This window comes from Leuciscus leuciscus (assembly GCF_965113295.1).
Source record: "Leuciscus leuciscus genome assembly, chromosome: 6".
Classification (NCBI taxonomy): Eukaryota; Metazoa; Chordata; class Actinopteri; order Cypriniformes; family Leuciscidae; genus Leuciscus; species Leuciscus leuciscus.
In genome coordinates this window covers 46,227,056-46,247,571 of record NC_138730.1, presented here as the reverse complement: position 1 = coordinate 46,247,571, position 20,516 = coordinate 46,227,056, and the positions used below count along the sequence as shown (strand labels likewise).

The 20,516-nt window shown below is 38.3% G+C and overlaps 1 protein-coding gene across 1 annotated transcript in view; it reads right to left on the bottom strand.

Moving 5' to 3' along the window:
* LOC309501351 (uncharacterized protein) overlaps nucleotides 1-20,516 on the bottom strand; it is a gene marked incomplete at its 3' end in the record, with an annotated part of 41,080 nt that overhangs the window by 7,248 nt on the left and 13,316 nt on the right. Inside the window, exons 4-10 of the mRNA XM_082173400.1 lie at nucleotides 16,543-16,660; nucleotides 12,868-12,991; nucleotides 11,331-11,401; nucleotides 10,418-10,472; nucleotides 5,654-5,677; nucleotides 3,428-3,638; nucleotides 225-1,229 (exon numbers count right to left, since the gene is read on the bottom strand). Of these exons, the coding sequence (XP_082029526.1) occupies nucleotides 225-1,229; nucleotides 3,428-3,638; nucleotides 5,654-5,677; nucleotides 10,418-10,472; nucleotides 11,331-11,401; nucleotides 12,868-12,991; nucleotides 16,543-16,660 (1,608 nt within the window). The remainder of the gene's footprint in view (nucleotides 1-224; nucleotides 1,230-3,427; nucleotides 3,639-5,653; nucleotides 5,678-10,417; nucleotides 10,473-11,330; nucleotides 11,402-12,867; nucleotides 12,992-16,542; nucleotides 16,661-20,516) is intronic.

Genomic DNA, 20,516 nt, shown 5'->3' with positions numbered 1-20,516 from the left:
GGCACGTGAATTGCAATTTTTTTTTTAAACATTTATAATAAATAGTGCAATACTGCATAAAAGATAAAAAATAAATAACTTTAACTAGCCTGGACCAGCACGGAAATCATTTTTGGCCAGTTTTGCACTGTCACTTCTTCAAGATATACCTATACTTCAACTATACTATTAGAGTATAGGTATATACTTAAGTACCCAAGGGTGTTGAGATATATTCGTGATACCTCTCAGGTTCGGGAATCGGTTCCTCCTCTTCAAAAGGAGGAGATGGAGGGGGGCTCTCCATCGTTATTTCCTCTACTGGAGGCTCTTCCATGGGGAAATCCTCTTCTAGAAGTGGAGGTTCCTCCATCATTGGTGGCTCTGGCTCTGTGGGCAGTTTCTCCTCTGTTGGGGTTGGAGGTTTAGGTTCTGGCGCCGGAGGTTTGGAGTTGGTTATGGGCACAGGGATGGGCAGCTCAGGGGATTTTTTTGTAGTTGGAGGAACCTGTTGGGTGGGAGGTTGAGGCATTGGAGTTTGGGATTGTGTTGTCAAGGGTTGAGGTTGAGGTTGGGATTGAGATACTGGTGCAGGAGTTGGTGAAGGAGTTGATCCACCCAACCCAAACACGGCAGTCAATGGCTTAGCCATGGCGAAGAAAGACTGAACGGAAGGGATCGGGCCTGAGGATTGTTGTTGGGGTGGTGGTTGTTTTTGGGGTGGCTGCTGGGGGGCGGGAACTTGCTGGTTTGGGGGTTTGGCTAAAGGTTGGGGTTGCGTCTGATTGGATGGTTGAACTGGAGGTTGGCTGGAGATCTGAGATGGTTGCTGTTGGTGAAGCGAAGGCTGTTTCTCCAAAGGAGGTCTTGATGGGACGTCCAGCGTTTGGGCAGTGCTGGAAGGAGTAGGAGTGAACGGAAGCTCTTGGTCCTCGTCCGGCGGATACAAATCTTCATCCTCGTAGTTGAAGTCCTCCTCACCCTCGTACATGTCCACCTCTTCTGCGTACAGATCGCCATCTTCCTCATAAACGGCACCTTCTTCGCCTCCATCTTTGCTGTAGGCGCATTCGTCACTGTACACCCCCTGTGTCTCGTCCCAGTCGGGCGAGCCCTTGCTGTAGGACACAGACGAGTGGCAGGAGTGGTACGAGTCATTCTCATCGTAAAGTTCTCGCTCGCCGAACTCTTCGCTCAGTTGGGTACTACAATGACTGAGCTCGGCTGATGATGCATAACTCCCGGTCGGACTGGAAAACGACAAAGAGTGAGTCAAAGATTAGGCAGAATGAGAAAACAACTCACTGTGATGAAAGACTGAAATCTACACATTTTTTGCAAGCAACTTGGCCATTGTTCAGGGTATCTGCAGGGTTTTTCTGACCTTATTTAATGCCTGCTACAGACAATCATTACAAATCACACTGTACGACATGGATCTAATAAACTTGGGTATGTAGGCTGGATGATGATGACACCTATTGAATCGTAGTTAGTCGTAATCGTAATCGATGCAAGTTAGTATAGAAGAATAAAACGTCAATGTGCTAGTGGTAAACAAATCGAGCAAGATGAATCGCACTTTGGCAATTGTGGTCTTGCTGAAAAAAGAGGAGAAAGAGGAGAATATGGGCGCGGTCATGGCTAGGGAAAAGAGACCAACTTGGCATGCCGATTTTGTAAATGGAGATTGAGGCAAGTAGTTTTAAGTTTTAGTGCCATGTCGCATTGATCAATACGCCATTTCATGTTGCATTTTTATTGGCTAGTCAGTAGATGTCCCAGATGGCAATATAGTGTCTGTCTGCCCAGATCCGGCCCACATCTGGTACGTGTGGAATTCATGTGTACCAGATGTGGGCCGGATCTGGGCCGACACTATGTTGCTGTCTAGGATAGGTCGTAGCAGCAAACACACTGTGAGATGATCATGCTAAATTTCTGACACTGTCATAAAATAATCGCAAGCTATCTTTGGTCGCAGGCTGTCTTTGAACCTCTGTCACTATAAGACCACCGTTTAGAAGTCACAACCACAGAAATCACCACGATTGGTCATCTTTCGTCTGGGACAGCCCAAAATCCTACAATGTGTCCCGGGCACAAGACCCAAATCATCAAAGTTATTATTTGAATGTGTTTAAAGTCATATCAGTTTAAACTTCTATGGTTTTCTGAGCGCACATACGAAGCACGCGCACAGAAAGCTGGCTTTCAGACGGCACGGCCTGTGAGTATTAAACGAATTTCTCTATTGCACTTAAATGATCAAATACACAAAAGTTTGTCAAAAACACACAAAGTTCATAAACACAGTCAGTTATGTCTGTGAATGTAAACAGCATGGAAAGAAATCACATGCGTATATTAGATCTGTGTATTAAAGTGAAAGCAGCGTAATATACAGTACCGACTGTTATACAGTAGTGGTACTGTACTGTATATGCTGTTAATATGAATCAAACAACAAAAGAAAAACAGAAAATCACTCACTGCTCTTGACTGAATAACTTTAGTAGCTTTAATAAGAATACATCTCTTACTTGAGTAATGCTGTTAAATGCTCTGGCGAGGAGATAAACATGGTGGACAGTGTACAGCTCATTGAGGGGCGGAGCTAAGTTCCAGTCATGGGCGGGGCCTGTACAATGTGACGTCACATTGGTGAACATTCCTGAATGGCTCATTTTGAGACACTGTTTCAGATTTATGGGCTAATTAATTAAGTGGATGGATCTTTACCACAGTAGGGTGGTTGTGTACACACACTGCAGTGCAGACACATAAATATGTTCACAAACGATATGAAAGTCAATATTGCATAATAGGTCCCCTTTAATTATATCATATGTTATAATATAAAAAATAAGATTTGTTTACATTTTGATGACATTTTTGACACAAACGCCCATTAATTTCTGACCCGGCACAACAGTAACCAAATTAGAAATATGAAGCAGGAAAAAAAATAAAGTGAAATAAAATTGAGACAAGACCAAGACCTTTAAAAAATGGTTTCGAGACCAAGACTGGTCTCCAGTACTACAACACTAGTCAGCACTACTTCTGCTTTTCTAATTCCTAACCGGGCAACAGGAGAATCCATTGAGCCCTTAAGCAAGGCACGATGATGTCAAGTCTTTTTATAAATCAATGAAAACTCATCTTGTTGAATAATGGAAGAGAAACAAAGGAGACAGTCGAATTTAAAGGTCTGTGCCAGGAGGGAGAAAAAAAAGAAAAGAGTATCAGAAAAAAGGGCGATAAGAGACACGCCGATCAGACATGATGAATGAGTCCATTAAAGGAAAACCGAAGAGACACACCTGCTGAGAAACACCTTCTCTCGCTCATGCTGTATCGGTCATGATTGTCTCATGAATGATGAATGAATCAGTTTAACCAAACAGAAAACTGAGTATTACAGAAACAACTCTTTCTCTCGCACCTGATGCCTCTGGGATGGTCATAGTCAAGGTCACAGTTGTTGATGGAGCGTGAGAAGGAGCCGCGGGGATTGCGGTGCTGGTGGCTCATGGGATACTGGTGGACTGAGGCGTTGGGTTGAGATGTGGAGTAGAACGGGGGTGGTATACTGTTACTGGTCTCACTGCGATAATCACTGTCTCGGTCATCCATTGCGCTGTCTGGATCATTGTCTATAAACACACACACACACACACACACACACACACACACACACACACACACACACACACACACACACAGAGAGAGACAAATCAAAGACATTGCAAAATCATTAGAAAGACTGATAAAGCATTACACACATACTCAAATCTGTCATGACTATGAGAAAGTGTGCTGTGCTACAGGCTAAACCATTGTTTTATCATGCACTGGTCCATTTTGTTTTTGCTAGTGGAAGAAAACATCCAAAATGCACATTTACGCGTTTGTTTTATTGCACTTAATTTGCATCTGTCTCAATATATATCTTTAAAAGCAGTGAGTTTGAGTCAATTTGTATGAGATTTGAATGAGATTTAATTAGATGATTTATAAAGGGATAAAAAGAGGAGGCCTAATATGAAATAACCTCTGTAAAAACCTTTAATATGTCAACTATAAAGTAAAGTTTTTTGAGACAAACTTTTATGCTTGGTTTAACAAAGCCTTGTCTGAAGGTTTGACAATTTTATAAGCTTCCTAGCATTTTTTATCATGTTGCTTGCAAGTTGTTTTTTGCTGTTAACATGTTTTAAAACATTGCTAATATGTTTTAACATGTTGCTAGCATGTTTTAGGACTTTTCAAACATGAACGAGCATGTTGCTAACAAGTTTTAACACATTTCTAGCATGATTTAACATGATGCAACTTGCTAGCATGTTTTAACATGTTACTAGCATGAATTTGCATGTTGCTAACATGTTTAACATATTGCTAACATGAATTACCACTATGCTATCATGATTTAACATGCTGCTAGCATGTTCTAAAATGTTATTAACATAAATGAGCATGTTGTTAACATTAATAAGCATGTTGCTAGTATGATTTAACATGTTTGCTAACATGGATTAACATGCTGGTAGCATTAATTAGCAAATCCCTAGCATGATTTAGCATTCTAATGTTTTAACGTTGCTGACATGAATTAACATTCTGCTAGCAATGTGCTAAAACATGCTACCATAATTTTAACATGATTATACGCTGCTAGAATGATTAAGCATGTTGCTAGCATGTTTTAACACACTGCTAACATGCTTGCCACATGCTTAATCATGTTTTACCACATTGTTAACATGATAAAGCATGTTGCTTGCATATTTTATCATGTTGTTAACTTAACACACTGTAGGCATTATTTAACATGCTAACATGTTTGAGAACATTGCTGTCATTAGTTAACATTTTGCTAGAATTTGTTAGCACATTGTTAACGTTATTAAGCATGCTGTTAGCATTTTTTAACATGTTGCTAGCATAATTAAACATGTTGCTAATGTGAATTAACACATTGCTAGCATGATTTAGTATGCTAACATGTTTTAAAACATTGTTAACATGAATTAGCATGTTGATAGCATGTGTTAGCACATTGTTAACACGATTAAGCATGTTGCTAGCATGTTTTAACACATTGCTAACATGAATAAGCACAATGCCAGCATGATTTAGCATGCTAACATGTTTTAACACGTTGCTGACATAAATTAGCATGTTGCTAGCATGTTTTAGCACATTGCTAACATGAATTGGCATTTTTAGTCTCAGAAGAAGAGGGAAGAATAATAATGTTTTAATAGTCTAACAATATGTTGACCTTCTCAAGCCAACCTAATAAAAAGGAAACAAGAATTTTTAACCTGCTTTATCCAATATTCAGATTTCTGTTCTGGAAATGTATGCAAATGAGTGCATATTTAATTAGACACTGCCTTATTTGCATATTTAAACAAAACATTGCAGAAAACTTGTACTACAAAACAATTGTCCTGTGATTCAATCAACATTTGTGCAACAAAAGGTAAATAAATCAGCGGTTTATCTGTCAGTGTAAACCTCGGAAACCGTCACAGCACATCGAGTGCGAGTGTGTGTGTTTATCGAGCTTGAAATGCTTGATTGCTAACTAAATATAACGCTGATGGCAACATGAATAGGAAAGCAGATTAATGAGCTCATGATGACAGATATGAAAACTCACTTTGCTGTTCGCCCCACCAGTTACCTGTGAGAGACAAGAGAAGACAGAGAATCACACATAATGCAGCATTAATAGAACGTCTGTTCAAAGATATCTGGCCTTTAATAATTCTCTCAAAACGTTAGAACAAAAAAAATGATTCATAAATCGTTCATGAATGTTCTTTGTTTTCTGAATCGGTTTAGGGGCTGTGTTCACACGACACCGTTTCCAGATAAGAACGGAAAACTTTTTATGAGTGTTGGCTGTTTATTTACACGATAACGGCATTTTGGGGTCCTAAAAACTTTTGAAAACATGCTTCAAAAAGCAAGGTCTTGAAAACGATAGCGATATCATCACAAAAATGTGAATTTCTGAAAACGGTGACGTCATGCACATGTTCAAGAATATAAGGCCCTATCTTGCACCCAGCGCAATTGACTTTGTACAGCGACGCATGTATCATTCCTATTTTACACCCGCGCACAGCGGACTTTTCCCTCCACAGACGCACGTCGGTAAATTAGGGAATGAACTTGCGCTCCCGGAGGCAGTTCAGCGAAAAGAGGAGGCGTGTTCCTGCGCAAACGTTCCCTGGTGCTATTTTGCAGGTTTAGAAAACAATTCCACCACTGACCAGGAAAAACCTAGTCTAAAGTCAGTGGCGCGTTGCGCATGTTATTCATATGCTATTTTAAGGGCGCATGCTTGGCCATAATCAATGTAGCGTGTGCACAACGCCATACACTTTGATTCTCTCATCTACACACAGACGCAGCAGTTCTCATTTTTAGAAAACCATACATTATAACAAGGAAAAATATTAACACACGAGGGAAATCATTGTTGTGTCCATGAAGATGTGAAAAAATAGGCATAAGTCTAGCTTACACATTTACCAAAATTACCATGTCCCTTCTCTGTGTTTTACGGCCCGAATACTTGCGTTTCAGATCGTTAAAATAGGGCCCATTGTGTTTCTTTATACAGTGAGATCGCCATCTACTGGCCTGACAGCAGAATACAGCGATTTTAATCGTTTTTAGCGAATCCGTGTGAACGGTCTGTATGCAAAAAACGCAAAGGAAAAACGCTTCTGTTTTTAGTATATCACTGTCCTGTACACTGAGTTCTAGTATATCACGGTCGTGTACACTGAGTTCTAGTATATCACGGTCGTGTGCACTGAGTTCTAGTATATCACGGTCGTGTGCACTGAGTTCTAGTATATCACGGTCCTGTACACTGAGTTGTAGTATATCACGGTCGTGTACACTGAGTTGTAGTATATCACGGTCGTGTACACTGAGTTCTAGTATATCACGGCCGTGTACACTGAGTTCTAGTATATCACGGCCGTGTACACTGAGTTCTAGTATATCACGGTCGTGTACACTGAGTTCTAGTATATCACGGTCGTGTACACTGAGTTCTAGTATATCACGGTCCTGTACACTGAGTTGTAGTATATCACGGTCCTGTACACTGAGTTCTAGTATATCACGGTCCTGTACACTGAGTTCTAGTATATCACGGTCGTGTACACTGAGTTCTAGTATATCACGGTCGTGTGCACTGAGTTCTAGTATATCACGGTCGTGTGCACTGAGTTCTAGTATATCACGGTCGTGTGCACTGAGTTCTAGTATATCACGGTCCTGTGCACTGAGTTCTAGTATATCACTGTCGTGTGCACTGAGTTCTAGTATATCACGGTCGTGTGCACTGAGTTCTAGTATATCACGGTCGTGTGCACTGAGTTCTAGTATATCACGGTCGTGTGCACTGAGTTCTAGTATATCACGGTCGTGTGCACTGAGTTCTAGTATATCACGGTCGTGTGCACTGAGTTCTAGTATATCACGGTCGTGTGCACTGAGTTCTAGTATATCACGGTCGTGTGCACTGAGTTCTAGTATATCACGGTCGTGTGCACTGAGTTCTAGTATATCACTGTCGTGTGCACTGAGTTCTAGTATATCACGGTCGTGTGCACTGAGTTCTAGTATATCACGGTCGTGTGCACTGAGTTCTAGTATATCACGGTCCTGTACACTGAGTTGTAGTATATCACGGTCCTGTACACTGAGTTGTAGTATATCACGGTCGTGTACACTGAGTTCTAGTATATCACGGTCGTGCACACTGAGTTCTAGTATATCACGGTCGTGTACACTGAGTTCTAGTATATCACGGTCCTGTGCACTGAGTTCTAGTATATCACGGTCGTGTGCACTGAGTTCTAGTATATCACGGTCCTGTACACTGAGTTGTAGTATATCACGGTCGTGTACACTGAGTTCTAGTATATCACGGTCCTGTACACTGAGTTGTAGTATATCACGGTCGTGTACACTGAGTTCTAGTATATCACGGTCGTGTACACTGAGTTCTAGTATATCACGGTCGTGTACACTGAGTTGTAGTATATCACGGTCCTGTACACTGAGTTGTAGTATATCACGGTCGTGTACACTGAGTTCTAGTATATCACGGTCGTGTACACTGAGTTCTAGTTATATCACGGTCGTGTACACTGAGTTCTAGTATATCACGGTCGTGTACACTGAGTTCTAGTATATCATGGTCGTGTGCACTGAGTTCTAGTATATCACGGTCGTGTACACTGAGTTCTAGTATATCACTGTCCTGTACACTGAGTTCTAGTATATCACGGTCGTGTACACTGAGTTGTAGTATATCACGGTCGTGTACACTGAGTTGTAGTATATCACGGTCGTGTACACTGAGTTGTAGTATATCACGGTCGTGTACACTGAGTTCTAGTATATCATGGTCGTGTACACTGAGTTCTAGTATATCACTGTCCTGTACACTGAGTTCTAGTATATCACTGTCCTGTACACTGAGTTGGACGTTCGTGTAACGTTTTTTAAATGTAACTACTTGATTTAGAATGTTCACAGAACATTCAAAAGTAACATTCTCATCATGTTTGAACTGAAGAATGATGAAATGGAATGTTCGCATAAACAAACATTTTAAAAACGTTCAGAGAACATTCAGAAATAACGGTTTTATATTCTTTCTTTGAATATATTCTTGTTGGCTGGGGTTCCCGTTGTCACTAACTCTGTCTGCGTCTCTTCCTGCCACAGGGTTCAGTCTCGTTGTGATGACTCAGTGTTCTGTGATTAAGGTGATGTGCTTCTGGCTGCCGTCCAGTGATGATTCCCAGCCTCATGGCTCAGCCAATGAGTGAGTCCCACTGTCTAGCCCCGCCCCCTTGGGAGCTGCATCAGCAGCACTCAAGGAGAGTGAGTGTGGGTGTGTGTGTGAGAGTGTGGGCGTGTGTGTGAGTGTTTGTGTGTGTCTGAGAGTGTGGGTGTGTGTGAGTGAGTCAGAGAGAGTGTGTGTGGGTGTGCGTGTGTGTGTGTGAGAATGTATGTGTGTATAATAAGAGGGTAAGTCAGAGCTCCATTCATGCACTCTGCTGCTCATTCAGTTTTCTGCGGTACTTCCGTCATTACCATCATTCATAAATCACATTAACTGAGACACACATACGGGAAGAACAGAACCGCTACTGTACTTACTGGTTTAGATGCTCAGAACTGTGAATATGAGCCGATTTATGTGGCTGAATTCGATCTGATCTAATGCTCTCAACAATGAACATTAAACAATGACTAATTATAAGTAGATCCGCACCAGGGTTGTTATTATAAAAAAAAATAAATAAAAAAAAGTAAAAATTTTTCTGATAAATACAAATAAATAAATAACTGTATAGAATAAATAAAATATTTTTATTTATTAATAATGACAAAACAGCATAAGTAATAAAACTTAAACTAAAATTAAAGATAACCAGACAATACAAAAATAAAATCTAATTCAAATTATTAACAAAATTATAATAGTATATCAATCATACAAAAAATAACACTAATCTGTACTTAAATAACTAAAACAAAATTAACCACAACTAATAAATACAATTTAATTAAAACTATAATGACATTTAAAATAAATAAAAAAAAATTACTAAAACTTTAACTGTGAAAACAGAAAATATAAAAATACAATCTAATTCAAACTAATAACAAAAATAGTATATCAGTGAATATACTAAAATAACACTAATCCGTATTAAAACAAACTATAACTAAATTAACTAACATTAAAAATGAATAAAAACAATATAGACATTTTTTTAAAAACTAATAAAAATGACAAAAACAACTAAATTACCAAAACTTTACCTGTTAAAACAGAAAATATAAAAATTAAATCTAATTCAAAATATTAACAAAAACTACAATAGTATATTAATGATACTAAAATAATAGATTTATACAAAATCTTCCATTCATAAAGTTCAATTAACTTTGTTTTATGCCATATTTACTAATATTTGCCTGAAAATATTTGGATTTTGGAACTGAAAGAAGGAGAAATTAAATATTTGGACTAATTTCGTGAGGATTTAAATGGTTAATTCACCATAAAATGAAAATCAACTCATTATTTACTTAATATTTACCCCTTCTTTCTTTTATGACCACAAAAGGAGAATTTTTACAAAAACGTCCCGCTCACACTCGTCCATATAATGGCAGTGAATAGCGAACAGCATCAAGCTTTTAAAAACCACGCAAAAGAATGATCACATGTGACACGTGTCGTATATTCCACGTGCTCTGGGGTTTATGAATTATGATATGAACTGTAATGTATTATTTAATGAAAATCCTGAGCTTGTCTGTTGGTCTTTGTCCCTTTAAGCTTTAATGCATGCATGTAGAAGATCAGACTCACAGCACTGTGTTCCAGGCACAGACAGCGGCCTCTCCTGAACCTCCTGATATGAATACTGCAACACAAATCACACACACATGAGCTTCACATGACGAGAAACACCGCCAGAACGTATACAACAGTTATCATTCACACTTGGAAAGGAACGTAATTATGTTGTATGTATACCAAGACACCTTCTTTTAGACAGCTTTAAATTTAAAGGTAATCCCAGAATGCATTGTGATGAGTTCAAAAAATTATTGCTAAAGAAATGTTGATTCTTATAATTCGTTTTTAAAAACATTTTTTTGTATATTTTTCTAATGTTGTTAGCAACTCAATTGTGAGTCAAATCTCTCGTGTGTTTCATGTGAGCAGCAGTTTATGAGTTACTGTGTTCAAATGAGTCACTAATGATGTTAGTTTAACAGATTTTATTAATATTTTGAATTATATATAAAAAAAAAATTCATTTTCATTTTAGTTAAAGTTTGTTGTGTTTTGTCATTTTTGTTACTGAGACACTATTCTAGTCTTTATTAATATTTTGAACTAGATTAGATTACATTTTTAGTTTTTATTTTAGTTAAAGTTTTTGTAATTGTGTTGTGTTTTGTAATTTTATTATTAGCTTATGTCTATAGGTTTTTTTTTTCAGTTTTAGTTTTAGTTAAACTAAATTAATTAAATAGTTGAAATAAAATCAGTTTAATATTTTATATATATTTTATTTCAGAATTTATAAGTGTAATATGCATGTGCACGCCGTCACCGAGTTTACACAGACATGATATCAGTATCGTTTTCAAAACTGATTTTGCAAAAATTGCAAAGATACTATTGCTCTACTGATTGATCTAAAATCTCTAAAAGCTCTATTGATCTAAAAGTGAAACTTATGTTAATTTGAAAGCTTTTTGGACAGACTCACGTCCTGGTCTCGCATGGCGTTGAGCTGCTCCAGTTTCTTTGCCCAGTATCGAGCCTCTTCTTCCGGGATGTCTGCGGGAGAGGGATTAATAATCAAAATATCCTCAACATTGAGGCGGACTTTGCAATTCGGAGGTTCGTTTCAAAGAAAAAGTCGGAAATGGGAAAAAAGACAATCAAAAACATATTATGCAATGCGACTGCAGTTCGTTTAATTTACAATGTTATCTCATATTTATACAATAATACAATAAACAATCACGGCCGAAAATAAAAACAGCGTTCAATCTTCGTCCCTCATCTAAAATGAAATGATAAAACCGCCAGTAGGTGCCGGTAAATCACCGTCTTGACGAGTGAGTCACTGAATCATTCAGTCAAACGATTCGTTCAAAGCGATTCATTCAGGGACAAAGCAGAAGTGAGTGAGTGAGTCGCTGAGTCATTCATTAGAACGATTCGTTCCGTGACGAAACTGAAACAGTTTAACTGAGACTAAAAATGTAAGTCACCTAATAGCCTATTGACTTATTGTTTATTGAATTGTTTTATAAACTCAATATCACATTTGCATGTTACAAACGTGCGGATATTTGGGAAAACTGCACTTTTTTGCACCATATTTGTTTTTTTTGGAAGTATTTTCATTAATTTTGGTGTTTTTTTTTGCCACAAGCCCCATTAATTCAACAGGGCTCACTTGCACATGAATATGATGTTTTAATGATAAACACTTCTTTCTTTTTTCTATTTTGTTGATGCATTTCCTATATTAAAACAGTGAGTTAGAACTTACAAAATAGCTTTAATTTGCAGCAAAATAACCTTCAATTTACAGTACATCACAGCCCTGAAAAAACATGATTTGCAACTTTCTATTGTCTGTGTAAGTGACTGGTGATATTTAGTCCATTGCTTTAAATAAAATAGATAAATGGAAAGTTTACGGTAAAAAAATAAATAAAAAATACTACTTTTATTTAGTACGGATGCATTAAATTCATTTAAAGTGATAGTAAAGACGTTTATAACGTTTCAAAAGATTCTATCTCAAATAAATGCTGTTCTTTTGAACTTTCTATTCAAAGAATTCTAAAACATTTATTATCAAATTTTCCACAAAAATATAAAACTGTTTTCGACATTGATAATAATGAAGAAACGTTTCTGAAGACTGGAGTGATGATGCTAAAAATCATCTTTGAGTCACAGGACTAAATTATATTTTAAAATATATTCAAATAGAGAAAGAATTATTTTAATTTGTAATAATATTTCACAATATTCCTGTTTTTACTGCATTTTTGCAGCCTTGGTGAGAATTAGAGACTTATTAAAATTTTTTTTTAAATTAAAACGTACGGACCCCAAACTTTTGAATGGTAAACGATTATTCTAGGGGTCACACTATCATATAGACGAGCTCAAAGCTATAGCACAGTCACACAACCCCAGTTTTTCTTCCACAGTGTCAGTAAATAATCTGTATTTCTGTGGTTATAGCAGTGATGAGTTATGAGTTATGAGTATGATCTCACCCAGCGGCAGTTCGAAGCGCGTGTCCAGAAGCAAGCGGTGGAAAGTCGGATCTTTGGTGCCACAGATTTCATTATCCGCCATTATGACCTGAGAATCTAGAGTCACCCATTCCCCCGGTCCTTCCTGAAACACACACACACACACACACAAATGAACTGTATTTACACACAGGTTATGTCCCAAATTACATACTACACATACACTATGCACTTTTATACTACACCAAAGCAACCGGAGCTTCTAACGCCAGTTGCAGTGATGCGATGACTTTACCAATCAGCGATTGGCTCTTTTATTTCGAAGGCGGGGCTTATTCCACCATATTGCGCGTTGCAGTTTCTCCCATATATAGCAATTTGAGTGCACCGTTTTTGTATATCTAAAGTCTTTGACTATGCACTATGAACCATACTGTCTAGTGCAGTGTTCTTCAACCCAAACACACCTGTTTCAATTCATCAGCTCATTATCACATGGGTTAATGAGCTGATAAATTGAATCAGGTGTGTTTGATTAGGGAGACAAAGAAAACGTGCAGTGTTGGGGGTCCTTCAGGAGCAGGGTTGAAGAACACTGGTCTAGTGAATGACATTTAGTCGGCTCAGTTGTGTCCGCGTGTTTACACACTTCGTTTAACTGTCGGATAATTAAGTGCATCATCTGGGTATTTCAAGTGGACTTCATATTGTTGGAATTTTCAGTGTGAAAACATTAGTCACACTATTTCTACTGAAAAATGGCATAGAATAGTGCATGTGGATTGGGACACACCTAAAAAAAAAAATATTATTTTAAAAAGTAATAATTATCATTATTTTATAGTCATTTACAAACAAAGTTTTTTGCTGAATTGTACAGCCCTACAAACAAGCACAGCAAACAAGGGGTTCTTGTTTGTTTTAAAATGCATTTTAAATAGTTTTTGCAATTTTTACCAGAAAGAAAGCCAATTTTCTTTTTGCTCATCACGACTCAATTCTTACTTTCACTATTTAATCTTGCAGCAATAAAGCACAATACCATATTACAGAACAAATGCACAAAAATATTTCCGTAAAACGTCCTTCAATCAGTGCTTAGAAAACACAACGAATGCCTGAACGGCTTCAAATCACATAAATCACACAAACACCTGAATGTCACAGGTCGAGACAAGAACATACTCATTCATTATTGACAGCAGATGATATATTATTCATGCCACGTTATGAAAGCATGAGGTAAAACTCGGGTTATATATAAAATGGGGCATAAAAGCAGCAAATGGAAGCGTCTCAATAAAACCGCTGACTTTAAATACTGCAAGCGTTGGCTTACGTAACCGGAGAGGAAGAGGAGAAGCGCACAGACGCATAGAGAGGCCATAAATCCAGCAGCGATTCCTGCGTTTGCACCAGATCTAATCAACAACTGAGACATAACATGACCTTCACTTCCCCTTATCTGACATCACACCAACTATCATCTGCTTCAGATTTCATTTAAAGTCTGATCTCTCCACAGAGCACCTGTATTGCTCATATGTTGCTTATAGGATCTGTCTGCAAGATTTCTTCCACAATATCATAAGAGAAATAAAAAACTGGCATCTAATTTAGGAGACTGAGATTACTGGGCACATTTTCTCCTTCGGAGATGCAGAAGTTAGATTTACAAAACATTATTAGGAATTACATTCTTATTAACGACCATATTCTTCTTAATTACTTAGGAAAAGCCAGTAGCTTTAAAGGGGTGGTATAATGCCCTTTTCACAAGATGTAAAATAAGTCTCTGACGTCCCCAGAGTGTGTGTGTGAAGTTTTAGCTCAAAATACCCCACAGATATTTTTATATAGCATGTTAAAATCGTCACTTTTTGAGGGTGAGCAAAATCACACCGTTTTGTGTCTGTCCCTTTAAATGCAAATGAGCTGCTGCTCCCAGCACAGGGGGCGGAGCTTCAAGAGCTTGTGTTCTTTTACCTCACACACATATGCACTGAAAATTTAAAAAACTTTCAGCCTTTTATGTTCAAACCGAAGTCAGACAATGATGGAGAGACAACATGTAGAAGCAACAGGACATCTTTATGTAGCTTATGTGTAGTTATCTTCTAGTCATTGATTAGCATATTCTGTCATGATAATCTATGTGGCGAGCACGACGAGGTCGAGGGCCGTGGGAGGACGGCGCGAGGCCGGTGGCGTGATTGATAATGAGCGACACGTGCGCGACGCACCGGTCTCGCATCTCTCACGGAGGAGCGGAAGCATAAAGGAGGAGCGACGACAGTGAAGAGCGAGAGAGGAACAGGCCTGTGTTTTTATTTGATGTTCTGTGTTGCCAGCAGTCGTCCGTGAGGGGCTGCTGGCTTTTACTTTCGTTTTGTATTTGTTTTATTTTTGTCATTAAAAGTCTTTAAATGTTCGCCGGTTCCCGCCTCCTTCTTCCCGTAACATCTGAACTTCGTTACAATCTATAAATCGTGTTCCGGGGGCGGGGTTTATGTAAATTTTAGGGTTGGTGATGTCACTAACCCGATAGGAAGCTTGTGTAGTTCCAAACAGCAACATTACACACTAACTAAAGTTAAAAAAGTGAAATCATAATCAACCACCCCTTTAAAGGGTTACTTCACCGTTTTTTCATATTAAACTATGTTATTCCCTTAACTAAGACGAGTTGATACATACCTCTCTCGTCTCAGTGCGTGCACTAAATCGCTGTCTTGCTGCGAAACTTTGTTAGCACTTAGCTTAGTCCAGTTCATTCAATATGGGCCAAGCAGAGAAGCTACCAAACACCTCCACGTTTTCCCTATTTAAATACAGTTACTCGCGTAGTGTAACTCGACCTAGGACGGTGACACAAAACAAAACGTTGCGCTTTTCTAAGCGTGTAAAATGGATAACTATATTGTATGGCGGAATACCATAGCAAGTGCTTGTAAGCACTTCGACTTGGCGCAGTAATATCTTCACTAGAGGGAGCGGGGGCCGGTGAGAGGATTTTTCACGAGTGAAGATATTACTGCGCCGAAGTCGAAGTGCTTCCAAGCACTTGCTATGGTATTCCGCCATACAATATAGTTATCCATTTTACACGCTTAGAAAAGCGCAACGTTTTGTTTTGTGTCACCGTCCTAGGTCGAGTTACACTACGCGAGTAACTGTATTTAAATAGGGAAAACGTGGAGGTGTTTGGTAGCTTCTCTGCTTGGCCCATATTGAATGAACTGGACTAAGCTAAGTGCTAACAAAGTTTCGCCGCAAGACAGAGCGATTTAGTGCACGCACTGAGACGAGAGAGGTATGTATCAACTCGTCTTAGTTAAGGGAATAACATAGTTTAATATGAAAGAACGGTGAAGTATCCCTTTAAAACGAAATGTAGATCTTATAAACCTACGTCACCACAGGAGAACACAACAATATGTTTCTAAATATGCAAACTATTCAAAATATAAGTTTAAACCCTCGCACTGAGTTTGCATGTTCTTGTTATCAATATCCTATTGATTCACATTAGCTTCACATTAGGTTCAATACCCTAATGATTTTTGGCATAAAAGAAAAATCCATAATTTTGACCCATACAATGTATTGTTGGCTATTGCCACAAATATACCCGTGCGACTCATGACTGGTTTTGTGATCCAGGGTCACATATTGGCATCATAAAACCCCACCCACCTCATTTGATTGGCGAATATTCTGCAGTGGGATCCACACGTAGCCGACCATGGTGTCCCAGATCAGCCCTTTATTCCACACCTCCACAGTGAGACCCAGATCCAGGCGATTTATCTCACTAGACAGAAAAAGAGAGGGAATAAAAAGACAGAGCAAGCATTAGATGAAGATTAATGCAGGTGTCAGAGCACTACACTCTTAGAAAACAGGTTCAATGGGGTTATATAGAATCTTCTGTGCTAGAAAGGTTCTATATAGGAATTGTCTTAAATGATTGCATAATAATTTCATGATTTAACAGGTTATTTCAGTGTATTCTAGTAGTAGAGTATCTTTACAAGCTGCTTAATTAATAAAATTGAATAAAAAAAAAAAAAAATTTAAAACAAAAGTTAAATTGGAACTAAATCCATGGAATTGTCCCATGATGGGAAACCCTTAAAGGCTCTAAAGTGATGTTTGGAGGGGATATTTGTTTTTAATTACCCTAAAAGTTCACTAATTTAATAATATTTTATATTATTTAAATATTTAAAGGGGTCATGAAATAAGAAGTCGAATTTGCCTTCCTCTTTTGACATATAAGAGGTCTTTGTACAATTAAAACTTCACAGCTTTAAATGTCCTCCTCATTATAAACAAAGCATTTAATCAAGCTCCAAAAACAGCTCGTTTTGATATTGGGTGACATGACATCACACGGTCATTTGCATATGCCCGCCTCCAGAGCAAGACATGGACTAATAGTTATACATCATCTCACCATAGGCCCCGCCCACTGGCGTTCAGTGCCTACACTGGATGTAAGCATCACAAAAGCAAACAGAATTTGTCCAGTTTTGAATCTCTGTACAGACTTCAGAAGATCCCAGCGTCAGAAACAAGTGGATGGTTTATTTTAATGGCGTCCCGGATTGTGTTGAAGGATTATAAGTGTTACGTAAGTGCTCTGAGACACAAGGTTCAGGATCCAAATGCAGCATTTAATAAAGGGTAATCCAAAAAACAGAAGTCATAAACACATGCAAATACAGCCCCAAACAAACACTGGGAAAACAGGGAAAGGGTCAAAACCATGGAACAAGAAACCAGAAGAGCGCTCCGAAATACAGTGTAACACATACAAGACTTCACAAAGAGTGACTGGGTTAACCAGGCTTATGTAGACGAAGTTAGCAAGGGTAAATGAGAAACAGCTGAAACTAATCAGGGATAATGAGTCCGGGCAAAGGATTCTGGGAAATGCAGTTCATGGTGGAATGACAATGGTCTGGGGAGGAGTGCCCTCTGGTGGCTAATATGGGCACTTTAGCTGGTGATTGTGACAATGGGTTTATACTGTTTACACCTGGTCATTTCATACTTTTTTTTTCTGATCGGCAGAGGTGTAAAGTCCAGGGGTCAGAAAGTAAAAGTCAAAAGTTGAATGTAACTCGACACCCTTGCCTCATTTAGTATGCGCGGTTCTATGAATATGTAAATGAGCCCCGCCTCCACTCACTCACTCAGCTCAGAGATCCACTGGTTGACGATCACACGTTGATCTGATTGGTTACAAGGTAGTTTGTGACGTCAGAAACACCAGCGATTTCAAAGCGTGTGTTTGAGACTGTCTTTGGTTCACTGCAGTTTTAAGGAGGAAATACTCAGCAATGGTGTCGACTTATGAATTTACACATGGTTTGTCTTTAAGCATATTAAAAACACCACATAGACATATAAACAACATTAAAAGCTGGATTTTCACCACAGGGGGACTTTAACAAATAATATTTGAATAAAGGGTACACTTTTGGCCACTACTGTATATATGAAGCGCCTGACAGAACCATTTAAGGTTATATATAGAATATTTCCTTCTATGACACAGAGTGAACTGCTAAACGAGTGTATAAAGGGAAAAGGAAAATTAACAAAGGATGAATGAAATTTCATAAGGACAATGAGATGTTCTGTGGTGTAAAGTAAAAGGCTTTTACTCAACATGAAGCCGAACGCTAACCGAGCGCTGTGTGGGTGAAGAGCTCGTCTGGAATCAAGATTTGATGTTTATCGAGAGACATTTGCATTTGTTGTTCATCTGGGCTGATTGTTGGCACCACACTGAGAGGATTTCACTAAACTGCTTTACATAATTACATCACTGCAAAATGGAAACAAATAGGAAACGAAACATGGCCAGGAGAAATATGCCTCATATCTAATTTGCAGAACAGCAGGAAACATTGTTAGAAAGAAAACCACAAGAGGAGAAAAGACACGACATTACTAAACATTTACATTTCTGAGTGGTTTCAAGTGTTTCAAGTATTATTTCTTATGTGGTAAAATGTGTATTTAAGCAATCAAAATGCATTTTTTTCTTTTATAAGCCACATTTCTCAGGATTTAAAAAGAAACTTTGCCACATGTCTCACTTCATAATAACGTTAAATGATGTTTTTAATATGCTTTAAGACAAAGCATGTGTAAGTTCATAAGTCGACAGCATTGCTGAGTATTTTCTCCTTAAAACTGCAGTGAACCAAAGACAGTCTCAAACACACGCTTTGAAATCGCTGGTGTTTCTGACGTCACAAACTACCTTGTAACCAATCAGATCAACGTGTGATCGTCAACCAGTGGATCTCTGAGCTGAGTGAGTGAGTGGAGGCGGGGCTCATTTGCATATTCATAGAACCACGCATACTAAATTAGGCAAGGGTGTCGAGTTACATTCAAGATATTTTAAGACATTAAGTCATTTTTTTTCAAGGGATACAATTATTGACTACAGGGAGACTTTAAGTAATAAATGCAATATTTAAAGCTATACTAATAAGCAATAATATTTCAGTTATATAAAGCTTGACATATCACTAGAACCGTAGTGTTGCTCATATTCATCACTTAAGGCAAGATACTACAGGTGATTATTTAAATGTAACTTTAAATATGCAAATTAGGCATTCTATTTCTAAACATGCACTAATTTGCATAAATTTCCAGAACAGAAATCTGAACACTAGATAAAGATAATTGTTTGATTTTGTCGACATATTATAGTTAAAGGTTTTTTCAGAGGACGTTGCATTTTACTGTTTAAAACATTCACCACAGTATACCGTTTCATTTTTAAAATATAATAGTCAGTTTACAGTATACATGTACAGTATTCAGTATAATATTGTATTCTGAACACGTAGTGGAGAGCAGAGATTCTCTGCAGAGCCGCGTTACGCAGGAACAGCCGTTCTGCACCAGCGCAGACGCTTATCAATGAACGAGAGAGAGATATATGAATGAACGTGCTGGCGAAAGAGGGAGATAAAGTGAAGATGACAGCGATAGAGCGAAGCAATCAAACAGGAGATACTGAGCGAGTGAAAGCAGGAAAAGAGAACAGACTAGACCGCAGGAAAGCGTGACTTCATACTCACAGAAAAAGAAATGTAATGGACAGCAAATGGAGATGTTTCAGACTTTCTCTCCACTAGACTCTCAAATCTCAGATTTGCCAAGATGCCAAAAGGTCTCATAAAATTTACCCAAGATCAAATGATCTGAGCTGCTATCCACATTAATGTTAGAGCTTATTCATTTATATTTATAGTTCTGTCAGGACCACTATCGTCATATATGATTGACAATTAGCATACAGTTTGGATTGGCGGTATGGTTCCGTTCTGGGCGAGAACTCCCTGCGCATCCATGCAGTCTAGCATGGATAAGAGCAGGGAGAGCAGCAATAACCCCCCTTGGGGTAAACAGAACAGAACCAACATGAATGTATTGCAGATATCATTAATTCAAGATTTTAAAGTACGACATAATTTGAGAATTTATTCTGATTCGAAGGGAATCAGAATGCCAAATCCTGACTGACGGAGAGGATGAGCTGGGGATGGATGAGGGTAATTCGCTCCTGAGAAACGCGATAGTTGCTGATAATACTGAAGGAGCTTATATATGTATACGGTGATAGGTGTCGTATT